At 38.6% G+C, this 12887-nt stretch overlaps 1 protein-coding gene across 4 annotated transcripts; it reads right to left on the bottom strand.

Moving 5' to 3' along the window:
• Nucleotides 1-20: 20 nt before the first annotated feature.
• On the bottom strand, nt 21-12836 carry LOC139929321 (fibroblast growth factor receptor homolog 1). 4 transcript variants are annotated; one of them, XM_071922169.2, is made up of 13 exons: nt 12712-12826; nt 12555-12623; nt 12305-12414; nt 12073-12166; nt 10969-11140; nt 10053-10191; nt 8523-8621; nt 7346-7506; nt 5333-5470; nt 3513-3621; nt 2822-2921; nt 1800-1899; nt 21-1519 (listed from the first exon to the last, which is right to left on the bottom strand). In XM_071922169.2, exons 3-13 carry the CDS (start codon nt 12342-12344, stop codon nt 1418-1420), a joined length of 1254 nt encoding a protein of 417 aa, XP_071778270.1. In that variant the 5' UTR covers nt 12345-12414; nt 12555-12623; nt 12712-12826; the 3' UTR covers nt 21-1417. The 4 variants fall into 4 exon arrangements, with proteins under 4 accessions (XP_071778270.1, XP_078140407.1, XP_078140408.1 ...); XM_078284281.1 differs by having other exon boundaries at nt 3513-3624; XM_078284282.1 differs by having other exon boundaries at nt 3513-3624; nt 12555-12836.
• Nucleotides 12837-12887: the final 51 nt, after the last annotated feature.

The raw sequence follows: 12887 nt of genomic DNA on the forward strand, positions 1-12887 counted from the left end.
AAGAGGAGAAAATACACATCACACTTATCATAAAGGTTTTAATTAATTTATCAAACAAAAATGCATGGCATCTAATAGATAAAGAATGAAACAAAAAAGTGAAATTAGAAACATAAAAAAATGCTAATTATTTACATAGAATGCCCAACAAGAACGTACAACAATAAAATGCACAATTTTTACCAACAGTTGCTGGCATGGCTTCCATGCTGTCCGTCCCTTAATGTCACATCCCTGCAACATGGGTATCATAGAAAACCTTCCCAGTTGAGCACTTTGTTGGGTCGTTTATGTGCACTCATCTTGTAATTGCGATGTTTCCAACAGTACACGGAGGCAACATGACTGTAATGACTCTTAAGGTTATGATAGTTGGGACAGTAATTTGGACATCACTGTCAGGCAGCATCGCCCATGGCAAGTTCTTGGTAGTCTTATTACACTGCAGCTTTTTGTCCAGATAAATTCCATTGTGTATTTCCCCTGCGTTTCAGCTCCTGTTAGGATTGTTGTCCTTGTATTTTGTAATATAATAATATTTTATGGCATTTTGCCATAGAAGTTGCTAGGTTAAAGAGGGTTGCCTCTACATCCATATTTTATATCCATGATTTAAAATATCATATTGAGGACCTGGTGATTGAATAATGCAAACCATTTGGTTTCAGCTCAGTATTCAAGTGATATAACATGCCAAAACAGAAATCAGAAGTAGTTCCTATGATCTTAAACTCTTCAATTAAATCTTTGGAACAACTCTCCTAAAGCGTTTGCCCACAGAGCAATGACTCTAATCTGTGATATCATTTTCTGGACTGTCTCTAATAAATGGCAGACTGACTTTGTAGGCTCATAAAATGTTTGTGTGAGGTTGTACACGCAAATGAGCTTCATAACATAGTAGCACTAAAATTCTGAACCAGAAAATGTACCCATTCTGGTAAGTGTGCTGTGGACTGCCACATTGTGGCATTGTGGCATTACCAGCTATGTCGCTGGAACACATTTCTACGGAAGAGGGTTAGGGCCACATGTGAAAAATGTATTTGAGTTCTGAGTTTAAAGTCAGAATTCTGAGATTAATGTCAGAATTGTGAGTTTAAAGTCAGAATTGTGAGTTTTAAGTCGGAAGTCTGAGATTAAAGTCAGAACTCAGAATTCAGACTTTAAGCTCAGAAATTCTCACTTAAAACTCAGAATTCTACAAATTATATCTAAATTGTCCAAGTAATTGTCCATCTAAATTGTCTAAATTGTCCAAGACCATCAGAGCAACTTATGTGAATTCTGTTTGAAGGTGGATTTTCACTTTAACAAGTAATAGGTGATGATTGTTGCTTTAAAATGTTCAAAACCTGTTTTTGACCACCTCTTGAAATGAAGTCTGATTTTTTTTAGACTGCATTTAGACAATAGCTTAATCTTCTATAGTGATATTGGATGTTGTTAGGCAGATAGTTTCATGGTTTTCCGTCTCTCCTTTCACTAAAAGTGTCGGGCTTTCAACGTCCACATAATCCTGTAAAGAAGGAAACAGAATACGATTATTTAAAGTAATAATTAGCAATGTTTTCATAGAAATAAATGTCTGTTTTGCTACTCTCTATGCCCAACTGATGTAACACAACAGTGATGCAACCTATATCCAGTTCATGAAAGCTTTTACATTTGCTGTTCTAAACAGCCGGTGTCAGGAAGCGATGCGTTTTACGTCTCTTCTGTTTACATGACTTCTCTGCAGGCTGAGGATTAGATGAGTGAGATACTGATAAAGATGGAGGGGCAGTTCTGCTGCTTACCGCATCGTTTTCCATGATGTTCTCCAGGATGCGGACGATGTCAGTGAAGGCGGGCCTCAGCGTGTACGGCTCCTGCCAACAGTCTCGCATGATGTGAAGCCTGCGGGGTTTGACCATGCAACATGTTATGAACGACTTGGGTATCTAACATGCTGCCTCAAGACACAATGAGAGACAAGAGACAACAGGATTTTTAACTAAAAACTAAAAACAGTCTGGAAAACCTGCATTGAAATATCATTTTATTTATCTCTAAACAAATGTCATTAGTATGGGTTTTAATGAAGAATGTCAGTGTCATTTGATGGTACAAATGCTGTTTCCATTCTGCCATCAATGCAATTCTGGGGAAAACACTCAACTCTACGAGCCAGTAATACCTTAAAATCACCTTACATTTTTATTAATTCACCCCTTAATTCATGAAAAATCCCCTTAATTATGGGAGTTATTAATGGAGGAGATCCCATCGAAACCACCTTAAACACTGCCTTAATCTTGACTCAATTTAATTAAAAATTCAGGGAGACAGGAACTTTTACATTAAATTCCACTTAATAACCTGTACACCATGCACAAAAGGCATGAAAAATCCCTTAATTACTAGTGTCTCTGTGAACCAACCCATGAATAAATCCCTTAAAAACCCTCAATACTAACCTTACTTTTTTAAAGCTACGTTATTTTTAATGGGTAATTCATGTTTATGTAATGAGAAATTAAGGACATTTCAGGGATTAAAATGAAGGGGTTTAGTTTCGTAGTGGAATCCTTGTCATTTTGTGGGATTTCTTGGACATGAAAATGGTCAAATTTTAAGATAGCCTATTGAATATTGCCACAGACTATTGACAATTGGGAGCTTCAACACAAAAATATCAGCCTTCAAAAACCCTATCAGATACATTTGCAGATTTGTTTTTTTGTCTTATTAAGTAGAATATAGAAATCTCCATAGAGAATACCACTAAAAAATTTTAAAAAGCAAATGAGACACGTGTGAAGTTCTCGCCGTCACTCACATCTCTGGTCTGCAGCCGTCGGGGTTTGTGTTCTTGTGACCGACACAGATGTGGTACACCACCGCTTCTGATGTCTCCAGGTTGGGGTATGGTAAGGTACCTGCCAGCAAGTTAAACATGATAAATCATTTTCATGCAATATCCATAAAACAAAGGTTTCCAGTCTGTAAAAGTGTTGTCATCTTGTCACGAAAGGACTTAAGTTCCCCACTATCCTTTAAAAAGTACTATTATACATTTGAATTTTGTGCTGTCAATTATTTTGTAAGCGTAACCATCACTTTCTTTTCAAATTGTGGAACTCTTCTTATTTTGAAAACTGAACTGTTCCTAAAGATTTTTTAGCGATTTTGTGCCGATATTCTTTGAATTTGACCATTTTTATGCCAAAAAATTCCAAGTATTCAGTGTTTCCCCCCAGAATTGTATTCTTGTAAGTGGAAATTCTGGGATACATTAGGCCTTTCAAATTAATAATGAATTTACAAAAAAACAATGGAACAATTAAATGAATAAATACAATGTGGAAAGAAAATGACTGTTTGACACAGCTGCGGTCAGGGAGAAACCTCCGTCATTGTTATCTGATTTTTGGACGATATCAGCCAGACATCTCAGTCTAACCTAACACATCCAGCCATTTTGTGCCACAGATTAGTGTACACTCATATTACCTGAACCACCAACTCACCAAATGTCTGCATCTCCCACAGCAAGATGCCGAACGCCCACACGTCTCCCTTGAAGCTGTAGTAGTTGTTCTTGAAGTACTCCGGGGGGTACCAGCGCAGGGGCACTCGCTGCTATGCAGGTACACACATGATGGAAAATCTTATTTTACACTCCACAAATATAATCTGTTTTTCATATTTCATGTGAATGTGTTCGGTAGTACAGTTCGGGGCATCCCCGCTCACATACCAATAACAGATAACTGGGAATTCAAACTGAAACTATCAGCACAGACCCTCAGAATTAAAGGTGTATGTTTAGAATTTTAAACATCAGTGTATCATTGTCGAATTCATTGTGATACCTTGGTATAAATATCTTAAACAAATGAGACCATGGTGGAAACGATTGGTCGCCTCTGTCTCGCACCAGTGGTATTGTTAGTTCTAGTGTTTCTCCAAATTAAAGGAACAGTTCACCCAAAAATGAAAATTCTGTCATTATGTACTCACCCCCATGCCAGTAGAAAAAAATCGGGTAAAGTTTGTTAGTCCATACAACAGTCATTGCAGGAAGTACATTGCAGCTTTCTCCAAAACAACTCAAACTATCTAATATGATGCTCACTTATTGAATTTGACAATTAAATACAAAGTAATTGGTTTAAAACAGTATTTCTACCTATTTTCAATTCTTGCGCTTTTATTCTGAAGGCTAAACAGCCCAACCACAAGTCTTGTTTGTGCTACTTCGAGCTAGTCTTACCTATTGAGGCCGGGGTGTGCGCAAATGTGACGTATTTTGAAATCAACAGCTAGAGTGGTGATTTCAGCTAAATAATGGTGTAAATGTCGGTCTTTTCAAGTCACGTTGGGATCGGTTGGCTTCAAGAGACTTGGATTATGCTGTAAGAGCTGCATGGAGCCATTTTATGGTTATTTTCCGTTATTTTTTGAAGTCTGAAGACAGGTCTCCAGCAACTGCAGTTGTTTTGGAGAATGCTGCATTGTACTTCTTCCGGGGATCTCCGGGACTGTTGTATGGACTAACAAACTTTACCCGATTTTCTACTGGCATGGGGGTGAGTAGATAATGACTGAATTTTCATTTTTGGCTGAACTATTCCTTTAAGACCACATTTCCCATAAACCCGTCGCTAAGAGGATGTTGCTAACTTGTCCCTCCTCCTCCTCCTCCCTGGCATTTTGAAAAGCAAGAAGCAGCATAAGAGCCGATAATAGCCTTGATAACAGCTAATATGCATTCTGACCAGGTAAGCTAACGTCAAGTTGAAACTACGCAGTTACAACAGTAGAACTAGAATAAAGTTGTGTAATAGGCCAACTTGCAAAGTAAAAACACTTCCTGGTTTGTGCTGTAAAGCAATCCAGCAGTTTTCCTGTTTCCTACTGTTGCCTCCACTTGCAATCAGGGGCAAACAGTGCCCTCGTCCTGTTTTGTGCCATAAAGCAATCTCCTTTTGTGCTGTAAAGCAATCCAGCAGATTTCCTGCCAAATCCAACCCAGTGGCTCACAATGTAAAATGCAGTGTAGAGGCTGGCAATCTTCTCAGTGATGGTCTCAACTGTTTACGGCAATTGTATTGATGTCTCAAGATGAATGTTGTAATGATTTAGTGATGTTAAAATGCTACACATAGCAGCTTTAAAAGTGTGATATGCTGAGTTAAATTAGATAAACTTAAAGTCAAACTGTCCTTTGTTCCCTACTGTGGCTCCTAGTGGAGCTCAACAACATTCATAACTTAAAAAAAACCCTGAAGTCCTGACAGTAACATTACTGGCCGTGTAGAATAAGTGTGTGGTGACAGTGTCTGACCCGAGGGTTCTTCCAGCGGCTGCTGCGGCGACTCGTCATGCTGGTCAAGTCTCTGGCCAGGCCGAACTCCGCCACCTTCACCTCCCATGGGAACTTACTGACCATGATGTTCCTCAGAGCCAGGTCACAGTGCACGACCTGGAATGAAGCCCAGCACACCTTAGCATCTGGTTTCTCTGTGTGTGTGTGTTTGCATAGAAAGAATCTTCTGAATCCCACATGAATTTCTGTTTAATGGTCAATGTGGGTTAATGGTAAGTGTGCACATTAGAGGTTAATGTGCACATTCATCAGTGGGGTTGTAAATGTACACATTCCTCAAGGTAAAACTGGCAAATCCCTGCAGTGTTCTTTTAATAGCAGGTACCACAGGTCAAGGAAACAAGATTTGAAATTTTATGTTGAATATTTATACAAATACCAGCACTTTTTGTATCAAGGCTTTTATTTATTTTATTATTGACATCTAATAATGTTATTAGGAAATTAGCTAATGTTTTATTAAAGAAAATGCACATACTAATTTGCATATTAGTTACTTGTTTTCTCAGTGGATAAAGTCAGAGTGCATTTTGCAGTTTCATTCTGATTAATAACTTTTGTAATTTACAGAGGGATTTGAATTTATTTATTTATATGCTAAATTATTTACAAAATACTGTTGTACGTTTAGGGCAAAAACCTCAGATTTTTGTTATTTTTTCATGTAAAATGCCCCATAAAATAGAAATGACAAAAAATAAATTAGCAGCTATCTTTATTAAGAAGCAGCAGGTCAGGTTTGGAGGCCATATCTACATGTTAAATTGAAAAACAAGTGTTTTGCATACAGAGAACATGGCATTTTGAGACAGTATATTTTTAGCTAATTTTGTGCATGATGCTTGATGATACTTGACATTGGTGAAATGAAATGAAAATGTATAAATTAAGTATTTATAGTTATTTTTCATAGTGGGTTTGTATATTTTATGAAACTACAGTATATTTAAATGCAGAAAAAGTATTAAAATTGACCATTCCAGCTAAAATCATAATTTTCACCAGTGGAGCGTGGCCTTAAAGCTTTCATTTCCATGAGGTCACAGTGGTTGGAAAGTCTAATCACAATGGTGTTGGTTCAACAGATATTTCCTCCACTGGTCTTTCGTTCTGTGCCTCAGATTAGCATATTGACGCAACTGTTCACTGATACAGCTCAATATACAGGTTTCTGGTCTTATGAGGTTATGGTAGATTCTGTCATCTTTTTTTTCTTCCTTTTATTCTTGGAATCAAAAGCCTGCTTAAATGCACTGCTGCTTCCTTTTCTCCTTTCTCTTCATTTTTACAGTACTTCTGAGTACTTTTTCCACTTTTCCTCCATATTCCCCACCAATACAGTCTGTCTAACTATCATCGCTGTCAAATGAAAACCTTGTATCTCCCAAATCATATCTGCTTTTCAGGAACAGACTTGTTTTCAGATTGACCACCATGATTTTTTCAGTTTATCTAGTTTGTTTTGAAAGGGTTTATAAACCCAAGAGGTCGGAGAATTTGCTCAACCCATAGACAACCATGTAATCTTTCAATGGAAGTTAAAACTTGAAAATCACCAAAATTGTGAGGTTTTCAGAGCGATATGTTTAATATAAACCCACAATTGTTTGTATTCCATTTTATCGCATTTATTATTTCTACTGTTTTTATTGCTTATTTGTGTGCTTAGATTCTATTTTCTTTTCCCTGCTGAATCCCAAAAATGTCCCCACAGGAATCAATAAACTGTCATCTCAACTTAGTGAATAACAGGATGCACGGACTTACAGCTGTTTACCTTTGCCATTAATGACTTTCTTAGGTAATCAGCATTAGTCGGAGCCTCTATATAAATTATAGGAATAACCAGTACAGGTGTCTTTCACTTTGAAACCCTACAGTGTGATTGGTTGCTTTAACTCTACCATTGAGCTGCTGTCTGTCTCTCTGCCTCATTCATTCATTTCCATGGGAGTGAATGCAGCCTCTTACCATTTTGGAGCGTAGATGCTGCATGGCCAGAGCGATGTGGTAGGAGGCGATGGTGAGGAGGCTCTGCAGCTCGGGGTCTGAGCTCAGTCGGCCTCGGTTGGTCTGGAGGAAGGTCCTCAGGGTGCCGTAGCTCACATACTCCATTATCAGCACATAAGGCTCTGGAGGGACCAAACACAGTCAAACACAGTCACAGAGACATCTGGATATTCACAAGGTGTTGGCTTTAAAGCTGCATTAGGCAACTTTGCATGTTGGTGGCTCCAAATGTCATTAGAGGTAACTGTTTGTTTGACAAGATTTTAGAGGAGGTTGGCTATAATCAGCTAACCATATACATGAGAAGTAATGATTTATTTCAGAAATTCCAGTATGGTTTCTGGTCTAAGCACAGCACAGAAACTGCTCTCCTTAGCCTTACAAGTGATCTCCATTCTGGTTCTACAGTTGATCATAGCATCTTAAAGGTCCCATATTCTCCACTTTCCAGTGTTTTATTTTATGTCTTGAGGTCCATTCAAAGCTGTGTGTGTGGTGTCATGTACCAAAAACACTCAATCCATTTTTACACGTTCATTTTCTTTAAGGCTCATTAATATTAACGACCCCTCTGTTCTGATTGGCTAACCGTTTCGAGAGTGAAACGTGAGACGCCGCGGCCCGGCAGCTACAGGTAGGGAAAACTCTCCGGTAATAAACAATGACAACCGCTCAACTGCTTTGAAAAAAACACTTTGTTAGTCTATTATTTCTTACAGAAATGCTAATGAGCGAACCTTTGTGACGCCACAAAGTTACGGAAGTCCAAACAGTCTTGAAGACAAACAATCTTGCAGACCTAACAGCTAATATCAAGCCAGTTATTTTTGATTCTCATCAGGACATGCTTTTAAGACACTGCTCAAAACTCATTTTTACAACCTTGCATTTTACTGATCATTTCATTTTGTCACAATTTTTTCTTCAGTAATGTCTTGTATTTTGCTCTCATCTGTTTTATTTTATTTTATTCTATGCAAAGCACTTTGTAACATTTATTTTGAAAGGTTCTATATAAATAAAGTTTATTATTATTATAATATTAAGGTATTTTTCTCCTTTGTAGCAGCCAATAGGAACCAGTATTATCCTTGAAGAGGACATCATATCAGAGTCTATGTTAAAACGTGTTTCTCACCATCGGTGGTATTCCAGTCCAGTAATTGAAGGATATTCTTGTGGTGCATCAGTTTCCTCATGATGGAAACCTCCATGTCCACTTGCTTGGGACGGACACCTCAAGGTAAAAAAATGACAAAAAAAATAATAGAATAAAGCTCTCTTGTGAGAAAAACACTACATGGCTAAGTGATGATTAAGTAGAAAAACTGACAAAAGTAGCAGAATTTCTGAAGACAAACAGAGAAAGAGTGTGTGTGTGTGTGTGTGTGTGTGTGTGTGTAGGGGAGTGTCAAATTACATGTACATGGATCACAGTAATGAAAATGCAAAAGCTGGTAACTGTATTCAATTACATAAACACAAATAATCAGATTACAGATTACAAAATTAGATGATTACTTAGCATTTTGACAGTGTTGGGGAACAGTTTCACTACATGTAGTCACACAAGTAATTACAATAACTACATTTTGCTGTAGCCTGATACTAAGTTAAACTAAATTCAAATTTGGATATTGTTTTTAGTAGTTTAGTACTTCTTTTTTTTTTGTTATTTTGAGGTGTAGTTAACTACTGCAACTGCCAAATATTTTTTGGCTGTAAAAGAAAAGTAGGGAATTGTCTTTTTTCTTTGTCTTTTTTCATTATTTTATTTTATTATTTGTAGTTGCAGCTATTTATTTATTTAAACTTTCCATACATCAGAAAGGTAACATTCCTTCCACTTTTCTCTGTGAAGAAGCCAGACAGTGTAGTTTGGTTTGGGTTTAGGTCTGGACTGAGTATAAATGTATGAGTTGTAGATATGATCTAGATATGATATGAGTTTTTCAAAGTAGGTCAAATTAGTTTTTTCTAAGTAATTTCAGTTTAGTTCAGCTTCTTCCAATGCAGTGCTTCTCAGTCCTGGTCCTCGGTCTCTATCAGTACCTATTAGACGTCTAGAATGAAAACCAGCAGCACTCGGGTCCTGAGGACTGGAGTTGGGAACCGCTGTTCTAATGTGAAATCACTGCCAGATTGGGAAATGAGACTTTCATCACTGCAATTTGATATGACACAAATATCACTTGACACAGCTTGAAAAATGGTTAATCATGGTTGTTGATAATTCTACTCAAATCTATTCAAATTGCACTCTTTAGCTATTTAAATTGTACTACTCACTACTGTTAATGTGCATTAATGTGTGTTTGAGTGTCTGTATTGTGAGGGAAGTCATTGGTTAAAATTTTGAAGGCAAGGTAAGCGGAATCTGTTTTTGAGTTGGACAAATCAAATGGATTTCTTTTCATGATTTAATTTTCAGCATGTAATTAGTCTCAGTGAACGCATGTTAAAATGACAGTGCCTTAGTATGGCTAGACTGTATTTTTTCAGTTAGTTCCAAGAGTGCTGGCTTCATAATATTAGCTCTCTTACCTCGTCTTTTTCATTGGGCTTCAGTCTAGCCAGAAAAACTGTGGTTCTTTGGCTCCGCCCACTGAGCTTTAACTCAACCAATCAGATTATTTCTGCCTCTAGAGCAGCTCTGCAAAGTATTTACCCTCCTTGCTGATCTTGCAGGTGAACATGTTGTGGCCTTTACATGTTCCTCTGGTCATCCTGGCCTGGTAGAAGACGCCCTCCTTCCCCGCTTTGATCAGCTGCAGCAGGTTCAGGTCTGACTTGGTGAAACGAGGACCCTTGGACAAACGACATCAAAGCCGGATTTTTGTTTCAAGGCTCTATCTTAAACAGCAGTGATATCTTGGTGAGGCACAACAGACGTGATAACCTCCGTACTGTACATCCACATCTGTGAGATGCAGCAGATACCGTCGGCTGCAATGTATGTCAGATGAAAAATACCAAGCGCTCAGTTCAGCTTATCTTGCAAGTGAGGTTTCCTCTGTTGTGTCTTGTCTGGCAGCGGAAATCAAGCGTAGGCTATCTCAAACATTTGAGAGCATGAATTATGTTTTGCACAGGTCTGCATCATGTTAGATATAAATCAAAACTTTAGATTTCTTTAAATATACTGTAAATACTTTCTGGGGAAAATCCTCTGGCTCACAGGAAGTGATGCGTTTTACATTTCCAGTTTGTTTGGAATAAACAGAAGAAGAAGAACTGGGTAGTTAGCATGAGCAGCGATAGCCACCATGGCTGAACACACAAAGAAAAGAGCGCCACCTAAAGAAACTCAAACAGAAAATCCAAGGACAAAGACATCACAGTGCTGGACACACTGTTTGAGTGACAGGTGATCTCTGGGAAGAGCAGTGCAGAAACACCACAGCGATGAACGCTGAGCAACAAAGACGGAGACAAAATCAAAAAAATGAGGATTTCGCGGATCACCACTTTACATTTCAAATCTTAAAATCAGAGAGGAACCTAATCTAAAAGATCTGCACGGGGGAGTCTAAGCAGCAGAGAACATCCACAGCCTACTTTGGATGTCGGTGTAGCAGCTGTACCTGCTGCAGGCTTCTCCAGAGCCGCCTGGAGGACCTGGCTGTGCTCCCCGGCTGTAATGGAGCCTGTTCAGGGATCTCCTCCTTGGCCAGCACCTCCTCCAGTGAGGCGGAGGTCGACAAGGCAAACCGGTTCCCTTTCTGCTCCCTGATGGTAAGGACCAGAGAGCGATACCTGAAAGAAAAGAAAAAGCACTGTAAAGCAAAGTAAAACACAGGGAGGGAAAGAAAGACTCGAAATTAATTTCACATGAATTTTCTCCCACAGATATTTCCGAAAATCCAGATACGAAGAGTTTTAAGCTTTGAACTGAACCAACTGCCTACGAAATGAATTACGAGTTTATAACAATAGATTCAGAAAAATATAAATATATGAAACCCCCCCCAAAAAAACAAGGTTACAAGACTACAAGGTTTTTAAAGAGGGAATGAACTAGGCCTACTCATCCCATACAGCACTGCAAGTGACATCAATTCCCTTTTTCAACAGTGATATTAAATAATATAATAACATAATACAATAATATAATATAATCATTACCATTATCATCATCATCATGTCTGACAGTAAAACCACAGTGGAACGGCTCCAAAGTTTTATTGACAACAAAGCGGAAGTCAGATTGACTGATGGCTTCTACAGAAACATATATAGTCGTTTCACAATCTGGTAGCTCATGGTAATTCTACCTTATGTTTTTAAAATGTCACAGCTAATAATCACATTCCCTATGGGAAAAATAAATGGGAAATTTACTTCCGGGACCTGAAGTTTCAGCTTAATATCAAAGTATACCAAAGGGACGAGAGAGGCAAAAGATCTAATGCTGGTGAGTCCAGCTTTCTCTGGACGGAGTGCTGCTCACTGCTGTTGGATTTCACTGTTAAATTTGGATTCATGGCCTGTGTGGAGAAGATTTCCCACCAGGGGCCATACTGACACCAGAATTCAATTTGGACAATTGATTTAGGGTGTGGAGACAGGTGTATTCTTACATAAAAATCTTCCCTAGTGCAGCTTTCATTCAACCAAAACAGAGTTTTCATTAAGGTTGGAGCATCCAGTAAAGCCCTGCCAAATCAAGCTTATTTCAGCTCTCTTACTTTCGGAGCCACACGGTCCCCAGCACTATGAAGGCCAGGATAGTGAAAGACAAGATGCCGATGAGCATGTAGTGAACCGGGTCCAGCAGCAGATCTGGAGAAATGAAAACAGCAACATGCATGGAAATGAACAGAAACTGTCAGGCTCACAATGTACTCCCAATGTATGAATGACGTATGGATGTGTGTCCACAGGAATGCAAGTCTTGGCCTGCAAAATGTAAAAGCTCACCTGAGGGGACAGTTTGACAGGTTGAGTTATCAGACATCATGTCACCAAGTCAAGAACAATACTTGAAATTGGGAGCTGGATGTCGTAGCACCTACAAAATAACCAGCGATCTAAGGAAAGGGGAACATGGCAGGTTCAGCAGAGGGAAATATTCATCATATTTCATATTCACCAAATTGGAACATCTTGTGGACCTCTTCCGTTATCAAAAATGCGACGGCACCATGAGAAGGAACAAGGTAATACCAACTTGTAGAAGCGACCGTTTGATGAAAGAACGGAGCAACATCTGTCACATCGGTTCCATCCTGTCCCAAACCTGAAACCCACAACAAGAACATACAAGATACAGTAAGGCAATCCATTCACGTTAAAGACTCAAAAAAAAAATGAAACAAAAGCCTCACCTGTGCCTTCATGAAGTCTTCTCCTTCATGAAAGACTGCAATGCTGAAGAGAAGAAAGCTGCAGAACTCAATTGAGGCAAGTTCTGATTGTCCAAATGTCAGAGGAGAGATAATTACTCAAGAAGTCTCTTTGCAGCTACATAGAAACACCAAAGAATGAGGCCGTGTTGTGGGAA

Source organism: Centroberyx gerrardi, chromosome 6, assembly GCF_048128805.1.
Source record: "Centroberyx gerrardi isolate f3 chromosome 6, fCenGer3.hap1.cur.20231027, whole genome shotgun sequence".
NCBI classification, from domain to species: Eukaryota; Metazoa; Chordata; class Actinopteri; order Beryciformes; family Berycidae; genus Centroberyx; species Centroberyx gerrardi.

Excerpts from the sequence above, each read along its gene's own strand:
- LOC139929321 (XM_078284282.1), bottom strand. The coding sequence starts at position 12,344 with ATGATGTCTGATAACTCAACCTGTCAAACTGTCCCCTCAG. Across the intron at positions 12,167-12,304 it reads CTGTCAAACTGTCCCCTCAG|ATCTGCTGCTGGACCCGGTT; the intron begins GTGAGCTTTTAC and ends TCATTTCTCCAG. Across the intron at positions 11,141-12,072 it reads GGGACCGTGTGGCTCCGAAA|GTATCGCTCTCTGGTCCTTA; the intron begins GTAAGAGAGCTG and ends CTTTTCTTTCAG.